Source organism: Giraffa tippelskirchi, chromosome 6, assembly GCF_054371585.1.
Source record: "Giraffa tippelskirchi isolate mGirTip1 chromosome 6, T2T-mGirTip1v1.2.pri, whole genome shotgun sequence".
Classification (NCBI taxonomy): domain Eukaryota; kingdom Metazoa; phylum Chordata; class Mammalia; order Artiodactyla; family Giraffidae; genus Giraffa; species Giraffa tippelskirchi.
The window spans coordinates 102161286-102182999 of NC_137280.1; the positions used below are offsets into that span (position 1 = coordinate 102161286).

Sequence of the window (21714 nt, forward strand, 5' to 3'; positions counted from 1 at the left end):
CCATCAACAAAGTATATGAATATAGTAAAAACTAGGTCATGATTGGGGAAAAATAATGTTTGCTTGATGTACTGCAGATAATGTTAACCTACCTTATATCACATCATGTATACATACATGTGGGACCCAATGAATTGGTATCTGCCTTTAGAATATATGGATATGTTTTAATGTGAGGATATATATATCTATATATAGATACAGATTATCTGTCTATCCATCCCTCTATCACAAAACCAGATACAAAACAACATGGGTTGAACAAGAGATAAATTTATATAATGACACATATATAAATGTCCTGCGATTCAGAGATTGGTAACTTCTTATAAAGTAATTTATTAAAAGTCTATGAAAATTGTTTTGATCAACTTCTTTCACTGCCCAGAAAGAAGCTATTGCTTGATTAAGTTCAATGGAAAACTAAGAAACATTTGTATAGTCAATATCACTTATAAAATAAATAGAATATTCACTTAATATGATTCAAAAGAATATATATCAAACTTAAAAATATCACCGAGAAAGTTTATTTTTGTATGTGAACATTCTATCAGGGAATACAGTTACATTGAGCAAGTACAGAAACTGAACTTAAATATGAACTTCCAATCCAGCCAGAAATAACTGCAGGATTGTCAGCTCATATGTTTAGGTAACTTTTAAAAGAAAGATTATTCTTCTTCTATGACATACCTGGTTTTTCGCAAGAACTATTTCTTTGTATGATTCTCCACTTTCTTCCTTATAGTCCAGAGCTTCTAGCTCTTTCTCCAGCCAGGAAACTTGCTTAAGCAGCTTTGATTTTGTTCCTTCCGAGACTGCAAGCTGAAGACATGTGCTTGTAAGGGTATGGAAGTACAATGACTTTTTTAAAGCTTCTTTTATTAATTAAGTTCCAATTTACAAATGAATTGCCTTCCATTGATATCTATTAAATATGAAAATGGCTTTTGAAACATTCTCATAGATGACAAATGATTAGTAAAGAGTGATAAGGAAATAATTTTGATTTTATTTATTTTTAATAATAAAGATCTTTCTGGGCAAGAGATGAGACCACATAGTTACAGCAGGCAGAGAGCTGTCTAGTACAATAGTCTCAACATTCATCTTTATTATGTTTCAACGTTGTATTTTATTTGTACAGCTGAATCTGAAATCTGTATTGTGGTTTAGACAGGGTTCTTGAAACTTAAATCTTTGGAGGCTACCTGCTTAGCCACTCAGTCATGTCTGACCCTTTGTGACCCCATGGACTGTAGCCTTCCTACCAGGCTCCTCTGTCCATGGGATTTTCCAGGTAAGGATACTGAAGCAGGTTTCCATTTCCTACTCCAGGGGATCTTCCTGATCCAGGGATAGAACCCATATCTCCTGCATTGGCAGGAAGATTCTTTACCTCTGCGCCTGAAAAAGTGAAGTCGCTCAGTCGTGTCCGACTCTTTGCGACCTCATGGACTGTAGCCTACCAGGCTTCTCCATCCATGGGAATTTCCAGGCAAGAATACTGGAGTGGGTTGCCATTTCCTTCTCCAGGAGATCTTCCCGACCCAGGGATTGAACCCAGGTCTCCTGCACTGTAAGCAGATGCTTTACCGTCTGTGCCTGGGAAACCCCCAAAATACTAGCTAGTTATGCATGCATGCTCAGTCATGTTCAACTCTTTGTGACCCCACAGGAGGCCACAGCTCTCTAGAAAGAGAAGGAATTCTGACTCCCTCCCTTGGATTTTTAGTGCAGCTGTGAAGAATCTGCCTGCAGTGCAGGAGCAGTAGGAGATGCAGGTTTGATCCCTGGGTTGGGAAGGTCTCCTGGAGGAGGACCTGGCAACCCACTCTGGTGTTCTTGCCTGGAGAATCCCATGGACAGAGGAGCCTGGTAAGCTATAGTCCACGGGATCACAAACAGTCGGACACAACTGAAGCGACTTAGCAGCAGCAGCAGGATAGAAGGAGCTGAAGGGAAATGCAGGAATTTCTAGTTAAAGTCAGATGATCAAGGGCTTTTGTTATTGTCATTTACTCACTAAATCCTGTCCCAAGTCTTTGTGACGCTACTGGACTGTAGCCCACCAGGCTTCTTTCTCTATCCATAGGATTTCCCAGGCAAGAAACCTGGAGTGGGTTGCATTTCCTTCTCCAGGAGAGATCTATGCTAACCATAACCATAAAATGTCTCAAGGTGTGTCTTACTGTTTGTAGATTTCTCCTGAGGAGAGTAGTAGTTGGATAATCCCTAGTCCCTTAGCTTCCCTGGAGAGTCCCTTGTGATTTTTCTCTCTAGCTCAGCAACAATTCTGAAAGAGTCCCTGGAAAGGGGCATACAACCTTGTATTCATTCCAGATCTCGGGCTCTGAGGCATGGCTTATCTCTAAGTATCTCTTTCATATTATTCCAAGAATTATTGCAAAGCATACCATCTCATCTTGAAAAGGGCAACAAATATTTACAGACATTTACCAAATGGAGAGGCACTGAGAGGTTAGTCTACATGGAAATAAGTTGGGCAAATCACGTTTGCTCGTATACATCCATCCCTCCATGCACACAACCATTCACTCAACAACTATTTGTCTAGTTGGCACTCTATGCAGCCATTGTGTTATATGCAGGGAATGATGAAAGCACAACAGGAGAGTCAGAAGTGAAAGTGAAAGTTGCTCAGTCGTGTCCGACTCTTTGCGACCCCATGGACTATGCAGTCCATGGACTTCTCCAGGCCAGAATAATAGAGTGGGTAGCCTTTCCCTTCTCCAGGGGATCTTCCCAACCCAGGGATCAAACCCAGGTCTCCCACATTGCAGGCAGGTTCTTTACCAGCTGAGTCACAAGGGAAGCCCACAAGGGAGGCTCAGAGGGAGCACATATGCCATGAACTGTTGTCTTTGCCTTTCAGCTCTCAGTGACCTGGAAGGCCTGAGGTATTCTGCATGAATACTAATACATCTAACTCTTGGGTGCATGATGGTTTGGAAATGTAATCTGATTTCTCTGAGCACCCGTCCATTTTATCATAGTAGAGTGTAATGGCTAAAGACACAGACTCTGTGACTTTGGGTAAAAGTCTCAGTTTGCTACTTGCTATATCTTTATGATTTGGACAAGTTGCTCAGACTCTTTGGGTTTGATTTTCCCACCTGTAAATAGGAATGAGGATAAAAAGAATAGTTCTTATCTCGTGCATTTGTTTTGAGGTTTATACATGAGTTTACACGGGAGAAACACTTAGAACAATGCCTGGAATACATCAAGCACTCAGTAGTTCCTATTATTATTTCTTCTACATCCTCTCGACTGCAGTAAGCATTCACATAGGTTTTATCCAAATATTCATTATTTATCAAATTATAAAATAAAGTGTCTGAAGATGTCACAGCCTCTATGAGCTGGTTACCCTAAACTCAATTTATATTTGGTTTGCTCACTGTCTGTAACCACTGTAGTCTTCAGGGAAAAGTCCTCTCTAGGTCTGATGTATGTATTTTTTAATCTCAAATATATTCTTTCTCAGTCTGTCCCATTTTGTTTTCATATTCTGAATGATTGATCCAGTCACCATTTGGTTATCTCTCTTTTAAATATATCTCCTATTGTTTTTAGGCCTTTATTTATTTACTCAACAGGTATTTATGTATTCACTCATTGTTAAAGAAATATGTTGTATATTTATTATATGTAAGCTTTGGAGATAAAAAATAAAGGTGATATTGTTTGTATTTTTACAATTTACTTGGAAAAGCAGACAATTTAAAAATTATTCCATAATGTGAAAGTGTATAGGTGAATAATGATAGTACTACTTAATACTTACTGGGTACTTAGTACATATCAGATATTCTGAGAACCTTTTGTTTTCATATTTATTTCAGTTCAGCTTCATGCTCATTTTACAGATAAGGAAATTCAATAAGGTTGTATAACTTGTCCAAGGACATAGATAGTAAATATTGGAACCCAAGTGTTCAGTAGTGGACATTGGGTGTGACTCCCTAAGCCCAAGTCTGACCCCAGAAATGGGGCCTGATAAATATGACAATCCCATTCTCTTTCCTTCCTTCCATTTTCCTCCCATTGGTTTAGGAATCAAGGCCTAAACCAATCTGATCCTGGCTCTTCTCTGGCAACAGTTAATGTGTAGGAAATATGACCTAGTTTGCACCACCCACGCTGGCCAGGAGGAACTTTGATGATTTGGAGAAGCACTTTCTCTTATCCACAGACATGAATGCTACCATAGCCATCCTACAGACATCCAGGAAGCCAATTATATAACAAAGCCACTCTCTGGATGGAAGTGTGGACAACAGAACAAACCTGGGTCTTGTTGACACTACTGAAATGTTTTTGCAACTAATTTTGAAGCATCTCCTACCTTGGGACTTACCCTTAGTGAGTTTATAAGTTTCCTTATTGATTAGACATTGAGTTTTCTCTTATTTGCTACCTAAGCATTCTGCTGATAAATTGTCTGATTCCAAAATTGCATAATCATGACCATAAGTGAGTAAGGTCTATGGAAAAATAGCAACTAACATTTGTTTGGTAGCTACAGCATACCGCACAATTTGTTTATTTTTTGTTGTTGCTGTTGTTGTGACTATTTTAAAGATTGGAAGTTAGGTTCTTTAAGGGGCTTTCCCAGAGCTAATAAGAACAGGTTGGACTGGGATCTACACTGGTCTGTTTCCCACTCTGGGTTCTATAGTATATCCAAACTGTAACTCTGAGACTGCCTGCAAAGATGAGATCTATGATTTTCCCCCGATCATGTGGTTTTTGGCACTTTTTCTCTGTGTGTTCACTTATTTACATGAAGGAAATGTATTTTCCTTTCTCCTAAGACTTGATAAAAATTTGTTCTGCCATCTCAGTCCATTTTTATATACACACCAACCCCATCTCTTTGCTCTCCTCTTATAGTAGATTTCTGTTTGAATATCCCTTTGGCTCAAATAAATTTAGCTCAGATTCAGCTTATCTCTAAGAAATCTTGACATGGAATCACCATATCTCTATTTTAGGCCTGACCCCACAGCCCTCTGATGTTATGACCTGTGAGCCCATGACAAAATTTTACTATGGCACTTCGCTATGTTTTTACAGGGTAGTTCTCCAGTCATATGTATTCTAACTAGGTTGTAAATTTCCCAGAAGGATGGATGGGGAGGATTCTGTCAAAACTTATAATAAAACTCAGTCAAACTGGCCAGAAATAATATTTTCTAAGAACATTCCATTCATTAACTTTTTAAATGATGTTTTCATTCTCATATGTTTCGTAATCTCACAAAAGCAGGATAAAGGATACATGTGGATACATTGAGGCAAGAACTAATGTTGGATTGCATTATATAATGATGAAACTGTTTATTAGCATAAGACTACTGATATTCCCCCAGCCCTTTTGAAAATGACCTATCAGATATGACTGATAATCCAAAAGGAAAGAACAGAAAAAATGAAAATAAAATGAAATAAGATAATTATATATCTAAGTATTTTTAAAGTACTGCAAAAAAGAATATACTCTGTTGCTGAGTTGCAAGATAATAGCTACCATTTTGAATTCACTCCGTTGTTTCAACTGGAGTCTTAGAACTTTTCAAAATTTAATTTTCGATTCAGGAAGCTCTTAGGAATGCTGCTTAAATTCAAATTCAAATTATAGGATAGAAAACAAGGTATCAAAGAAAGTAAGAGGAAACCTGAGTTAGTAGCTGCAAGATATCCCAATTGAATTTAAAAACTCTAGGGGCCTTGGGCACTACTTCCTTTTTATTGCTTTTGTTTTTTCTTTTTTCTTTTTCTTTTTTCATAGGAACTGCTTAGTTTTACAGTTACTCGTTTGAGAGAGAATAAAGATAAAAGGTCAGTCCAACTTAGTATCATATATCTGCTTATAAAAAGAGAGTAGAAATGCATTATTCTTTAAATAATCAATTTCTATATTTCCTAACCAGCTATCTGTGCTGGAACATATGGTTCACATAATGTTGGGAGGCTAATATTTGTCCTTTGATTTTTGAAGAGTTGGCCCCTTCCCCTCTTCCTGATACTAACAAATTTAGGGGGAGGAGATGATTTTAAAAGCATGAACAACATTTGTCATAAGAATTATGTAAGACAAAGGAACAACTTTCATATTATACATTTGAGGCTATATAAATCCACTAAAATATTCAACTTTTATACCTCGGTATTCAATAGAAGATCATCATAAAGGTGATGCAATATCATTAAAAGTCAAAGGAAGATAAACTGTATTCATTGCACAGCTTATTGATGCAGTCAAGAAAGTGTATTGATACATTTCATATTAATATTCACAATGAAAGTCAAAACAAAATGACTTGCACTTCAAAATTATGGCAGAATAAGCTCTAGGAATTGGTTCTCCCACTTAAATAATTTTTGAGCTAGCAAGAACTATCAGAACCAACCATTTATTAGCTCTGGACTCTAGTAGAATACTTTCAGTATCCAGGAAAGCGCTTGATAAACAAAGATGCTGGCATTCAAGGAAATCTCTGTCAGGTCATTGGCTAACTGCAGAGGCAATAGAATAGGAGACTTTAGTAACCACACAAGACAAAAATTATGGTCTCTGCAAAATTAGTTTGGAAAAGTAACTAAACAAACATACAAACTGTAGAGGAGGGAAGAATTGTATACAGTCTTGGGGAGGGAGAAAGAATCTGATTTCCAGAGTTACTGTATTATAATATTCAAAATGTCTAGTTCTGAACAAACAAGTACAAGGATCACAAAGTAAAGCATGGCTCATTTATTAGAAAAAAATTAATTGATTAAAAACTATCCATGAAGAAGCCTAGACAATGAACTTTTGGACTTAATGAATGAATCTTTTAAAATAAGTGTCTTTAATATCCTCAAAGAGCTGAAAGAAACCATGGACAAAGAAGTAAAGGAAATGAGAAGAATGATACATGTACAGGTAGAATATATGAAGGGATAAAAATTATAAAAAGAAACTAAGTAGAAATTCTGAAGTTAGGAAACAAAATAGTTGAAATGAAAAAATTGCTGAAATGGTTCAATAGCAGATAAAAGCTGGGAGACAAAAATCATGAAAACTTGAAGACAGGACAACTGAAATTACCTGATGTAAGGATCAGGAAGAAAAAGGAATACAGAGAAGTGAACAGAGCCTAAGAGATTTATGGACACTATGGAAAGCTACCAGGTATACCAGCATACACATTATAGGAGCAAATAACTAAAGAAGATGCAGAAAATGAAAAGGGAATTAAAATGGTACACGAAAATCCAGCACAAAAGAAAGCAGCATGGAGCAATTGAGTAACAAACAGATGTAAAATACAGAGAAAGCAAATAGCAAAATGGCAGAATTACGTCCTTTATTACCAGTAGTAGTTTAAAAGTAAATGGATTAGACCCAGCAAGTAAAAGACAGTGACTAGAAAAATGAATTAAGAAATGTGATCCAAGCATACACCACTTATAATAGAGTAACTTCCACTCTAAGAAACAAATAGTGAAAGGATAAAAAAGATATTCCGTGCACATAGTAGCCAAAAGAGAGCTGGCATTGCTATACTAATATCAGAGAACATCAAATAGATGCCAAGTCAAATTTTTACAGAATACAGGGATATTATATATTGATAAAAGGGTTAATTTATCAAAATTATAAATATACATGCATCAAACAACAGACACCCCATATATGAAACAACCATTAACAGAATTTAAGGGAGAAATACATAGTAATAAATAGTCATAGAGTAGAGACTTCAATATCCTACTTTTAATAATGGATAGAAAATGTACCCAAAAGATCAAGAGCAAATAGAATTGATCAACACTACAAACGAACTAGATCTAACAGACATATTCAGGATAATCCATCCAACAATAGAATACACAGTCTTCTCAAGTGCTCAGAGCACATTCTCCAGGATAGACCATATATATTAGGCCACAAAATAATTCTAAACAAGTTTAAAAGGATTGAAATTATACAAAGTAACTTCTCCAATCATAATGGAATAAATCTAGAAATTAATGACAAAAGGAAAACTGAGAAATTTGAAAATAAATGGAAATATCACATTCTTACAGAATCAATGGGTCAAAGAAAAAAAATCACAAGGGAAATTAAATATCTGAAGATAAAAAGAGAAACACAAGAACAACATACGGAGACTCAGAGGATGCGGTGAGACGGGGCCAGAGGGAAACCTATAGATGAAAACATGTACATTAAAAAAGGAGAACTATGTCAAATCAGCAACCTAACTTCATACCTTGAAGTTAGAACTTGAAGAAAAAGAGAAAACTAAACCCAGAATCAATAGGAGGAAATAATAAATATTAAGTCAGAGATAAAAGAGAATAGAAAAACAATAGAGAAAAATCAATGAAACCAAAAAGTTGGTTCTTGGAAATGATCAACAAAGTTGACAAATCTTTAATTATATTAACAAAAAATAAAGAAAAGAAAAAATAACATGTAAAAAACAAGTAAAACTAGGGATATTACTACCAACCTTAAAGAAATTTAAAAGATTATAAGTGAATACTAGGAATAATTGGATGCAAACCAACTATATTACCTAGATGAAATGAACAAATTCCTAGCAAGACATAAATTGCCAAAACTGGTTCAAGAAAATTTGAAAATCTCAATAGACCTGTAGCAAGTAAAGAGATTGAATCTTTAATCAACATCTTTCAACCAACTCTAAGATCAGATGGCTTCACTGTGAATTCATCAGACATTTTAAGAACAGTAAACACTAATTTCACACAAACTCATTTAAAAAACAGAAAAGGAGACTACTTCCTAATATGTTACCCTAATACCAAAGTCACACAAAGGTACTGTTAAAAAAAGTATAAACCCATATCACCTAAGAATATAGATGCAAAGCTCCTCAGCAAAATAGTAGCAGACTGGATCCAAAAGGACATTCATTACAAAGAGTATGCATCATGAATAAGTGGAATTTATCACAAGGATGCTAGGGCAGACCAACATTAAAAAACCCACAATTACTATAACATAACACATTAATAGAATAAAGGAAAAATACAATATGTTCATCTCAATAGATGCAGAAAATTATTTGACAGAATTCATGAGATGACAGAAACACTCAGCAAACTAGGAATAGAAGAAAGCCTTCTCAATGTGATAAACAATGTTTATGAAAAAACCCACAACTAACATCATATTCAGTGTTGAAAAATGGAAAGCTTTCCCCTTAAGATCAAGAACAAGACAAGAATGCCTGCTTTCTCCACTGCTTATCAATTTTATATTGAGAGTTCTACTCAGACCAAATAAGCAAGAAAAGGAAAAAAAAAATCTAAACTGGGAATTAGAAATAAAACAATTTCCATATGAAGATGACATGATTCTGTATATAGAAAATTTCAAGCAATCCTCAAAAAAAACTACCAGACCACCTGACCTGCCTCTTGAGAAACCTATATGCAGGTCAGGAAGCAATAGTTAGAACTGGACATGGAACAACAGACTGGTTCCAAATAGGAAAAGGAGTACATCAAGGCTGTATATTGTCACCCTGCTTATTTAACTTACATGCAGAGTGCATCATGAGAAATGCTGGGCTGGAAGAAACACAAGCTGGAATCAAGTTTGCCGGGAGAAATATCAATAACCTCAGATATGCGGATGACACCACCCTTATGGCAGAAAGTGAAGAAGAACTAAAGAGCCTCTTGATGAAAGTGAAAGAGGAGACTGAAAAAGTTGGCTTAAAGCTCATCATTCAGAAAACTAAGATCATGGCATCCAGTCCCATCACTTCATGGCAGATAGATGGGGAAACAGTGGAAACAGTGGCTGACTTTATTTTTCTGAGCTCCAAAATCACTGCAGATGATGACTGCAGCCATGAAATTAAAAGATGCTTACTCCTTGGAAGGAAGGTTATGGCCAACCTAGACAGCATATTAAAAAGCAGAGACATTACTTTGTCAACAAAGGCCCATCTAGTCAAGGCTATGGTTTTTCCAGTAGTCATGTATGGATGTGAGAGTTGGATGGTGAAGAAAGCTGAGCACCGAAGAATTGATGCTTTTGAACTGTGGTGTTGGAGAAGACTCTTGAGAGTCCCTTGGACTGCGAGGAGATCCAACCAGTCCATCCTAAAGGAAATCAGTCCTGAGTGTTCATTGCTGAAACTCCAATACTTTGGCCACTTGATGTGAAGAGCTGACTCATTGGAAAAGACCCCGATGCTGGGAAAGATTGAGGGCAGGAGGAGAAGGGGACGACAGAGGATGAGATGGTTGGATGGCATCACCGACTCGATGGACATGGGTTTGGGTGGACTCTGGAGGTGGTGATGGACAGGGAGGCCTGGCGTGCTGTGGTTTATGGGGTCACAAGGAGTCGGACACAACTGAGCAGCTGAACTGAACTGAGAGCTAATAAATGAATCAAGTCGAGTTTCAGGGTATAAGATAAACATATAAAAATTAATTTGGGTTGTTATACACCTGTGTTTTAAAACGGAGACTAATGTAGTGAGCTTAACAGATCTGGAGTTGATCACCATTGGAAAGATAGTTTGTTACAGTCCCCAAGAGGAGGGGCATGACACACCATGAGGGGGAGATGATATGGAGGGGACACATATGAATTAAAGGGTCAGTCAGGAGTAGAGGAAGCAAGGAGGAAATGGGGACAGGAACATTTATTGTAGTTTCCATGGGAAGGAACACGTGAGTAAAGATAATCAGGGTTAGGATTAGCTAGTTTGGATAATTTCAGTGGGCTCCAGAACATTGAGGTTGTCCCTACTTATATGGTACCTGTATCTGGGGTGATTAGGGCAGAGGAATAGTGGCCCTGTGTTTGGACTGGTCAGTGGCATATGAAAGGCACACTTGCAGGGAAGTCTTTCACTATTTCTAGGAATTGGCAAGCTTTGTGGGGGTGGGAGCAGTCCTTCCAGGGTCAGCAAGGCCCCGGATATCAAATCATCTGAATTTTTTTTTAAGGCATGATTAATACAACCAGGAATGAGCAATCCAAAAAAGAAATACAACAGTTCCATTCACAGTGGTATCCAGAAGAATAAGCTACCAAGAAATATATTTTTTATCGAGGAGGTGAAAGAGTGATACACTGAAAATTACACAACATTGCTGAAAGAAATTAAAGAAAACCTAAATGAATCTAAAAGTATCTTATGTTTGCATGTTGCAAAATCTAATATTGTTAAGATGACAAAACTCCCCAAAACTAACTACAGATTCAATGCAATACCTACTAAAATTTAATAGCTTTCTTTGCAAAAATAGAAAAGCCAGTCCTCAAATTCATATGGAATCTCAAGGACCCAGAATAGCCAAAACAATTGAATAATAATAAAAAAAGAAACAAATTGGAGGACTCACACTTCCCAGTTTCAAAATGTACTACAAAGCTATAGTAATTAAAAACAGTGTCAATGTTGGCATAAAGATACATAAATAGAACAGTGGAATAGAGTTGAAAATTCAGAAATAAACCCAAACATCTACAGCCAGTTGGTTTTCAATAGGAGTGCAAAGACCCTATCACAGGTAAAGAAGAATTTCTTCACAAATGGTGCTGGGACAACTGTATAACCACATGCAAAAAAGATGAAACTCCACCCCTTCCTCACTCCATAAACAAAAATTGACTAAACATGGATCGAAATATAAGAGGAAAACTGTAAAACTTTCAGAAGAAATCAGGAGAAAATCTTAAAGATCTTGGATTTGAAAATGGATTATTTGATACTGAAAGCAGGAATAACAAAATACAAAGCAGTTAAATTGGACTTCATCAGAACTAAACATTTTTGTGCAGGAAAGAACATTATCAAGAAAGTGAAAAGATAACCTATAGCATGAGGAAAAATATTTACAAATCATATGTCTGATACAGATTTGGGATGGAGAAAAATGTTGAAACTCAAGACAGGTTGTGGTTACATGAACACACTAAATGCCGCTGAACTATATCCATTTAAAAACGGTTAATTGTATTTGTGTGAATTTCACCTCCTTTAAAAGAAAATGACTTTCTGGTTAGCTCTCAGTGGTTAAGAAAATTGTCATCATTATGTCTATTTCACTGAATGTTATTAGGAAAAAAAAATTGGATTGGTTTAATTTTAGATGAATGAACTCAAAGTTCACACAGGTACTCAATACTCCTCTGACATCAAAATACTATATTTTCCTATTGGGAAATATGTGTTCTTCCTCTCTGAGAAAACTATTTATTATTCTCCACTCTTTCCTCAAATATCATTTCATACTTTCTTTCTCATCAAAATTCCACCTTCATCCCAAATGATCACCTCATCAATAATTCACTGAAAAAAATAGAGGCTGCCAGATGGCTGTTCCCTCACTTTCTCATCAGCCAATATATAAACCTTCCTGCAGCAGACTCTACTAATCTCTTTCCCAATGACCGTTTCCCCATTTATCCCTTTCTACAGACACCCAATTTGGATTAGCCAGCAGCCATGTGTTTAGGGAAACTTGGTCTTGTCCATTTCCAGCAAATGAATCACTGTTGCTCAGCCAGCCATGTTGGGCGCCATTCCCAGGTATAAAAGATTATTTTAGGCATGAGCCTGCAATCCAGTAGAGGCCCCTGGAGCCTTGAGGAAAAGGCTCTTTACCAGATTTTTTAAAAAGATATACAGGAGGAAGAACATCTCTTTTTTGCAGGATGTTCTGACTGCATATAATGCTTGGAATTGTTGCAGTTACTGTGTAAGACAGTCAACAGTGAGGATGGGAGAGCGAAGGATGGGTAACACCTGTGTTCTTGTTGACATTCTTGAGCTGTTGAATTAGCGAATGCTGGAACTGCACCATCTCTGGACTTACTCTGTGTCCGATGATAGCTGGCCTTAACATATTACTTTATTTGGGTTTCTGTTGAAGGAAAAAGCACCATAACTTAGCAAATGGAGAAGCTTCCTTCTATCAAAAGCCAGCCCTTTCACTTGGCTTTGAATCTCACCTTCTCTAATCTGTCAAAAGCCTTTGCTCCCGTAATTTCTGCAGCCCCCCAGTCCCCTTCCATTTCTGCATTCTCTTTCTCTCTCTTACCCTTTCTGGATGATTCTGCTCAGCATATAAACATGTCATAGTAATTGCGATAAACAAAAGCTGTCTGTTGAGCTCTCCCCCACCTCCTCCTCTAATCATCATCCCATTTCTATGCTTCTTTTCCCACTCAAACTTCTTAAAATGATTGTCTACCCACACTGTTGTCACTTTCTTACAGTCTTCTCACTCTTTTTTATTTTCTGAAGAAAAAAAATTATTGGCTTATATAACTGGGGAATCAGAAGTATATTTCTGTTTCACGCGTAACTAGATTCCACAGACTCCAAAGAAATCAGTATTCTCTTTTTACCTCTGCATCTTGGTACTGTTCCTATGTGTTGGCTTCATGATTTCCCAGTGCAGGCAAGCCTTCTTCACACATTGGGGAAGATGCTACCTGTCACCTTCCAGGTTCAGGTCCTCAATAGTAAAACAGTGTGTCCTCCAATAAAAAGTTGGAAAAGAACTGTATTTGCCCCACCTGTGTTGATATGGCCACTCCTGGGTTGATCTTTATGGTCAGGAAAATGGGATATCATAATTGATTGGACCTAGGTCATGTGCTTCAATACCATTCCTTCTAGTAAGGAATATTGTGGCTGGCAGTCCCAGGATTATTAAAAGATTGGAGCCCAAAGGAGCTATTCTCCAGAAAAGGTAAACATAAAACAGAAGCCAATTAAAATTCACCATGTTCCTCACAATTACATCCTCATGCTCATAAGGATATGCTTTCCCCCAAATGTTCCTGCCTAATACTGTGTGTCTATTTTACATTAATCCAAAATGCACTTTTCCTCTTAAAAGGAGACAACCTAAAGTCGTATCAAGTTCCTACATCTGGCTTCACATTTTGTGCATATCTCTCTGAATCAAATCCAGATGAGCCTCATCATGATACAGACATGAGACGATTTTTAATGTACCCTCCCTAATACATCTAAAATACAGGGAAAACAGGATTATCACTGTATTATTCTCCTTTAAAGGAGGGGGGAAGGAAAACAATTTACAGTTGTCATAGGCCATTGCAAGCATCACATTCTCTCAGTCAGCAATAATAAGGCCTATCCTGGTGATGCAATGAGTGGAGGTGGAGGTTTCTGGTCCGTTTAATTCTGTTTCTAACCTCTGGGAGCCTTCTTTGTCCTTTTCTTCCATGGTCACAGTCAAGAAAAAGGCTAGAAGGTATGCCTTTGGTAGGGGGTGTACTATGTTATAGTTTTGGGTGTATCACTAATTCCTCTATTTGTTAAGACCATTTCAGTTACATTACAGAAAAAGAATGCAAATTGGTTTCCATTAAAAAGATAATTAATTGGTTCATTTAACTGAAAAGTAGAGGCACCCCTAAATTCTGAGTCTTAAATTAGATTCTCAGAATTCGCTTCCTGCCTCCCTCCCTCTCTCCTAACCTCTCTCCCTTTTATACTACAGGGCAAAAATTCTCCGTGGCTATGAAGAGGGCTGCCCTGGATTATTTCCCTCTCCTAATCTCTGTTCTTTCCCTCTGCCCCCTGCCCCCACTACTCTACTAAAACTGATTGTGCCTAGGTTGCCTATGAGTCTCATTTTTCCAAATGCAATGGACACATTTTGGGCCATCTTTTTCAATTGCCAAGTAAAATATTACACATTTGAGGATGCCATGCCTCATGAAACACTCTTCTTACTGCTTCCAGAACATGAGTCTCCTGATTTCTTCCTGATTCTTAGTTTCCTTGGCTAGATTTTCATCTTCTTCCACTCCTCTAAATATCAAAATCTGAAAGTCCTAGGAGATCTCATTAGGTGCCATGGTTGAAACACTAGTCATACCCCTGTTTATGGCTCCCAATTTTTCTACATACACCACTTACCTTATATATCCAACAACCTACTTAATATTGTCACTTGAATACTTACTAGGCAACCAACAATTAATGCCTTCATAAAAAAAGAATGAAATAATGCCATTTGCAGCAACATGGATGCATCTAGAGATTATTATACTAAGTCAGGAAGAGAAAGACAGATCCCATATAACATCACTTATATGTGGAATCTAAAATATGACACAAGTGCACTTATCTACAAGACAGAAACAGACTCACAGACATAGAGACAGACCTGTGGCTGCCAAAGGGGAGAAGGGGTGAGGGAGGGATAGATTGGGAGTTTAGGGTTAGCAGAGGCAAAGTATTATATATAGAATGGAAAAACAATAAGGTCCTTCTATGTTCAGTATCCTGGAATACTATAATGGAAAGGAATATGGAAAGAATATACATATATATCTGAATCATACTGTAAAGCAGAAATTAACACAACATTGTAAATCAACTATCCTTCAATAAAATAAATTTTAAGAAAGGATGAATATATTCAAAATTAACTCCTCATATTCTATAGATTCCCAGGACTTCCCTCTTCTTAATAAATGGAACCAGTCATCCATATGTTTAAGTCACAAGTATATTTAAAACTTCTCTTTCTTTCACCATCTACCCAATCCTTCATAGAGGACAATTATTAAAACCACCTCATTAAGTAATGTGAATTGTTATGTTTATCTCCTCTTGTTGGTTCTCTTAGATCATCTCCTCTACAATCCACACCCACATACACAGCAATTAATATTGTAGAAGAGGTTTCCAGTGTCACTCAAAAACCACTCAAAAACAAATTGAGTCTTGGCAACCCTTGCAGAACTCACGCTACAGAGAGGAATGACTATTTAAAAACAAAGGCTTCCCTTGTGCTAAAAGTTTTGCAAGCTGAGTTGGACTAGTACTACAAGCTACTAAATTCCTTGGCAATAAATAACTGAGGCAAGCACTGTAAAAATTACCTGTCCTACCTGTGGAATGGGCAAGAACCCCTGTGTCTGAAGATACTTTCAGGTCACAGAACTGGTTTGGTCTCTTTTCAGTTTTCCAGCTAAAAACAAACAACAAATTCCTCATCCTACCCCCATCCTAGACAAAACAGACTTTTACATTTATTAACATTTCTGCTTTTAACAGGTTATTTCTAGCCATTCCTAGGTTTATGCACATCTTAAAATAGACTTCCCAAGTCTGTAATTTAGAAGCATGGTTACCCCCTATTTTAGTTTGCTGGGACTGCTGTTAGAGTACCACAAACTGAGTGGCTTAAATATACATTTATTATCTCACTGCCTTGGAGGCCAGAAGTTCAAAATCAAGTGTCAGTAGGGTAAGTTCCTTCTAAGGGCTGTGATAAGGCATCTCTTCCATGTCTCTTTTCTGGCTTCTGGCAATCTTTGGTATTCCTTGGCTTCTAGAAGCATGACTTTGGTCTCTACAGCTTCATCTTTACATGACTTCTTCCTGTATGTCTGTGTCCAAATTTCCACTTTTATAAGGATGCAGCCTTATTGGATTAGGAGCCTATCCTATTCCAACATGTCCTCATTTTAACTAATTACATCTGCAAAAACCATATTGCCAAATAAGGTTGTGTTCTGAGGTACTAGGAGTTAGACCTTCAACATTTGAAATTGGAAGGGACCAAATTTAACCATAATACCCCCAAGTTGTGGTAGGGCAAAGCAGGGAATGCTGATGAGTGAAGAAACATTTATTTAAACTCTGAATGAAAATACAAATATTCACCAAAAAGTCAACTGATAGTGAAAATTAAAGTTAGGGATCCAGGCAAAGAGATTCCTAAGATCCATTTAATTTCCAAATATGTCCTCTGGGTCATATGAATATATAACTTTTCAATTTCTATGAGTTTATTTCTGTTTTTTAAATAAGTTTATTTGCATCATTTTTTTTTTTAGATTCCAAGTATAAGTGATATCACATAATATTTTTTCTCTGCCCAACTTATTGAACTTAGTAGGACAGTCTCTCGGAGAATCTCTGACAACCCACTCCAGTACTCTTGCCTGGAGAATCCCATGGACGGAGGAGCCTGGTAGGCTGCAGTCCATGGGGTTGCTAAGAGTCAGACACGACTGAGCGACTTCACTTTCACGCATTGGAGAAGAAAATGGCAACCCACTCAAGTGTTCTTGCCTGGAGAATCCTAGGGACGGTGGAGCCTGGTGGGCTGCCGTCTATGGGGTCACACAGAGTCAGACATGACTGAAGTGACTTAACAGCAGCAGCAGCAGGACAATCTCTAGGTCCATTCATGTTGCTGCAAATGGCATTATTTCATTCTGTTCTATGGCTGAGTAATGTTCGTGTGTGTGTGTGTGTATCACATCTTCTTTATCCATTCATCTGTCAATGGGCATTTAGGTTGCTTCCATGTATTGACTATTGGAAATATTGCTGCTATGAACATGGGGGTGCATGTACATTTTCAAACCAAAGTTTTTGTTTTTCCCAGATACATGCCCAGGAGTAAGATTACTGGATCATATGGCAATTTTGTTTTTAGCTTTTAAGGAACCTTCATTCTGTTCTCCATAGTGGTTGTACCAATTTGCATTCCCACCAATAGTCTGAGAGGGTTCTCTTTCCTCTGCATCCTCTCCTCTCCAGCATTTATTATTTGCGGACTTTTTGATAATACCCATTCTGATTAGTGTGATACCTCATTGTAATTTTGACTTGTACTTCTCTAATCATTAACAGTGTTGAGCATCTTTTCATGTGCCTGTTGCCCATCTGTATATCGTCCTTGGAGAAATGTCTTCTTAGGTCTTTCGTTCATTTTTTTGGATTGGGTTATTTGCTTTTTTGATATTGAGCTCTGTGACCGTTTATATATTTTGGAAATTAATCTGATCTTACATTTAGATCTTTAATCTATTTTGCATCTAATTTTGTATATAGTGTTAGAGAATGCTTTACTTTTAATCTTTTACATATAGCTGTCCAGTTTTCCCAGCTTCCATGTGGTGTGGTGGAAGATACAGACAAATAGACAGTTACAAGTGACAGAGGTGGGGGTGGTAAAATGGGAGAAGGGTTATGAGAGCACCTGGTAAGGACATCTAACTCAAACTTGAAAGAGGAAGAAAAACATTTTGGAGTAAGTGGCCATCTAATTGAAGATCCGAAAGGAGAAATTTGTTGAATTTTGTTGGATAACAGAAAAGGGAATGAGAGGAGGTGATGGAAACAGAACAGAGCAATTCTCTGCAGAAGCAGAGGGAAAGGGATGGATTAATTAAAACTTGACTATAAGGAACAAGGGGCTTGCCAGGGGATGCTAGTGGTAAAGAATCTGCCTGTCAGTGCAGGAGACTCAGGTTCAATCTCTAGGTTGGGAAAATTTCCTGGAGCAGGAAATGGTTACCCACTCCAGTATTGTTGCCTGGAGAATCCCATAGACAGAGGAGCCAGGTGAACCATAGTTCACAGGGTCACAAAAGAGGAAAATATGACTGTGCACAAGGAACAAAGCCTTTTTCTTTTTTAATAGATGAGACAGGTAATAGAGAATGTATTACTTTTAAGAAATTGAAAGTAGTGTAATAGTAATATACTGGGGGTGATGTAACATAAAACTGGAGAAACAAATAGGGGATTAGATCACAGAGGATTGTAAAATTTGTTAAGAAGTATATGTTTGATCCTGAGAGTACATTGAGGCTAATTTAGAATCTAAGTAAGGAAAAATATGAGGTCTGTGTTGCAGAATCTTCCCTCTGGCTGTAGCGTTGAGGAACCATCAATAAGCACCATAAGGAAAGTAAAGTTGGGAGCAATTTCTGGAGTTGGTGGCCTGGACAAGGGCAGTGGTGACAGAGATAGAGAAAAGAAGATGGGTCGAAGAACTCTTTGAGAGGCATCATTCATAGTACTTAGCATTTGGATGTGTGGGGTGAGGAGAAGAGAGAATCAAAGCAGCACAGATTTCTGATATAGCCACAGCTATCCTTGGCTTAGGGGATGTGAGAGCGGAAACAGATCTGGGACAGGAAGCTAATGGACAGGTAGAGCTTGAGTTGCCTCTTAGAGCCTTGGTGGACCTATCAGGAGGCAGTTGGAAGTTCAGACATGTGATCAGAAGGAAGACTTGGTTCTTTTTGATAGGTTGTGTGCTCTGAAGGCAAGTCATCAAGGGAGAATGTATAGAAAAAGCATACAAGTGGGCTGCAATCCCACAAGAGGATTCTCATCATGTGCAAAATGGGAATACACATTTCCAGGGCCAGTGGGAGAAATACAGGAGGCTAACATATAGGAGTACCTTGCAGTGTGCTTAGCTCGTAGTTAAGAGTTCAACAAATATTTTATTGAATGAATAAATGAATAATTAAACAAAAGTATACACCTAATTTACTAATTTCCTTGTAGAGATTAAGCAAAATGAAAGTTAGCTTGCCATCACTGAGACAGTCTTAAGAAGAAAATGAAGGTTATGCCCATACAAAAAAGACACCTGTACTTATGAGCAGAGCCAAGACTTCTCAGGGACAGAGGCTTTTGCTTTTTCTTAGATAAGAAAGTCACATTTATTAGTACTCGGTCAGCTATTTAAAACTGACCTCAGTTTGATCTTGACATTTACAAGCAAAAGGAAGTCTCTAGTTATGTAATAGGCCAGAAATCCATGCGTCCCTCCTATAACAATGACAACAGAAGCCCATTTGTCATTATGCTTGATTCTACTCAAAACAACACATCTCTTCACCAGCTTGTAGTCTTTTCTTACATTCTCTGAGGTTCCCAGTCAATGCACAACAACTCAGTAAGGGGGTTAAAATTAACGATTGCTTAGATACAAGGGTGTGTGTGTATATGTATGTGTGTGTTAAGGGGAAATCTTCTGTAATAAAATAAACTAGAACCAAATCGTTTAGCAAAATTCTCAATTACTAGGTTTCATGGTGATTAGGAAAGACTTTCCAAGTTAAACAAGCTGTTTGTGATTTTGTGGCATTAAAGTAGACTTCCAAACAGACTGGAAAACAAAAACTCATTCACAAAAACTCATGATTTCGGCTTGGCATATCAAGCATAATTTCTGAGCATTTGCAGAAATGAATACTCCTACCAAGGGCACATTACTTATTTCAAATAAACTTGACATCAAGGGATCCACTGTTGCATTTAAACAATGAAAAAAGAACCAGAACATTTTTGAGACAATCGCAGTATGCATCAAATCACTTTTAGCTACTCATACACATAACTGGCATCTAAAAATTTGCTGGAGATCTGTGTTCTTTCTATTGTTAAATGTAAAGTAAACAGATTGACCACCAAGAGGCAAACAATGGAGTTTATTTTAGAGCCTGAGATATACAGGGATGAATAAATTTTAGTTATTATAGTCCTTGTCTTTCTATTGGTTTGCTTACTTTGCTCAGTGTTAAAGGTAAAAAGATCAGTTAGAAGTCTCATTCTATCCCCAGAAACTACTGCATAGGTCAGAGGGGTTCATGATAGTCCTTACACTAAAAGAGAGTATTGGTAAAGGACCAAGAAGACTGAATCTAATTGCAGCTCAAAAATTTACCTGGGATTTACAACCAGAAGTACGTGCTGAAAGTCACACGGTTACAGAGCATTGGAATTGAATTGAGAGTCCATAGAGTCATGCATTTATGAATGGCTGGTTTTTGACAAGGCTGTCAAGACTATTCAATGGGGAAACATTGTCTCTTCAACAAATGGGGAAACCAGATCTTCACATGCAAAAGAACATTGAAGAACAGGACAAAGCACTATGTGCAATGGAATCGTCAAGGGGTTGGATGAGCAAAGGACATATTTGGCAACCTAATATCCATTCTCCCCTTCTTAGTCAAACTGTCTTCATACTCTTGGGGTGACAATGTACCCAGCTAAAAATCCATATTTCCTAGCCCCCATGGTAATAACTGTGGTCTGGCATAAATAAGAGCTCATTAAGGAAGTATTAGAGAAAAGCTCTTCAAAGGGGCCGCTCAGTTGTCCATCTCTGTTTGGCACTTGGTCTTTCCATCTTCATGCTGCTTGACTCGATGAATGTCTGCAGGTGCCTCTTGGACCCTGAGGATGGAAACCATGTTTGTATGCATGGAAACCAAGCTCAGGCCTCTGAGGGCTGAGGAGCTACTGAGGCTGTTCTGGGCTGCGTGTGTCCAGACTTACTCTATTACTTGTTTGCTGCTGCTGCTGCTGCTAAGTCGCGTCATTCGTGTCCGTCTCTGTGCGACCCCATAGACAGCAGCCCACCAGGGACTTGGGGTGTTTGTTTCATGTATCCCAGACTAATCCTAACTGACTCACTTAGTTACTGTGCAGCTGGGGGACGCGGAAGAGGGGTGACAGCTTCCCTTCACCCTTTGGTTTGGGTTAGGGCTGGAACTTTAGTGTAGAGTGGGAACTTGTTAGAAATGCACATTCTTGACCCCCATGCCAGATAAACCTATCAGATACTCTGGGGGTGGGACCCCACAATCTGTCTAACAAGCTTTCTAGGTTCTAGTTTGGGAACCAAGGTGAGTTCTTTTTGTTCAGTGCTACTTGAGTAAGAAACTTCTTTAAATGGCTTTGATCTATGATCACAGGTTCTTAAGAACAGAGTCTTTGGATTTTAAAAATACTCATGTTCTAGTATCAGCTTCACTGCTTATTAACTGTATAATGTTGGGAAACTGACAGGCTTTTGAGTCTCAATTTTATTCACGGGGATTAT

The 21714-nt window shown here is 37.8% G+C and overlaps 1 protein-coding gene across 7 annotated transcripts in view; it reads right to left on the bottom strand.

Moving 5' to 3' along the window:
* Positions 1–21714, bottom strand: part of CCDC192 (coiled-coil domain containing 192) — a 205395-nt gene that overhangs the window by 144845 nt on the left and 38836 nt on the right. For all 7 annotated transcript variants that reach the window (XM_081504101.1, XM_081504100.1, XM_081504106.1 and 4 more), the window contains one exon: positions 697–828. In XM_081504101.1, the coding sequence (XP_081360227.1) occupies positions 697–828 (132 nt within the window). The remainder of the gene's footprint in view (positions 1–696; positions 829–21714) is intronic.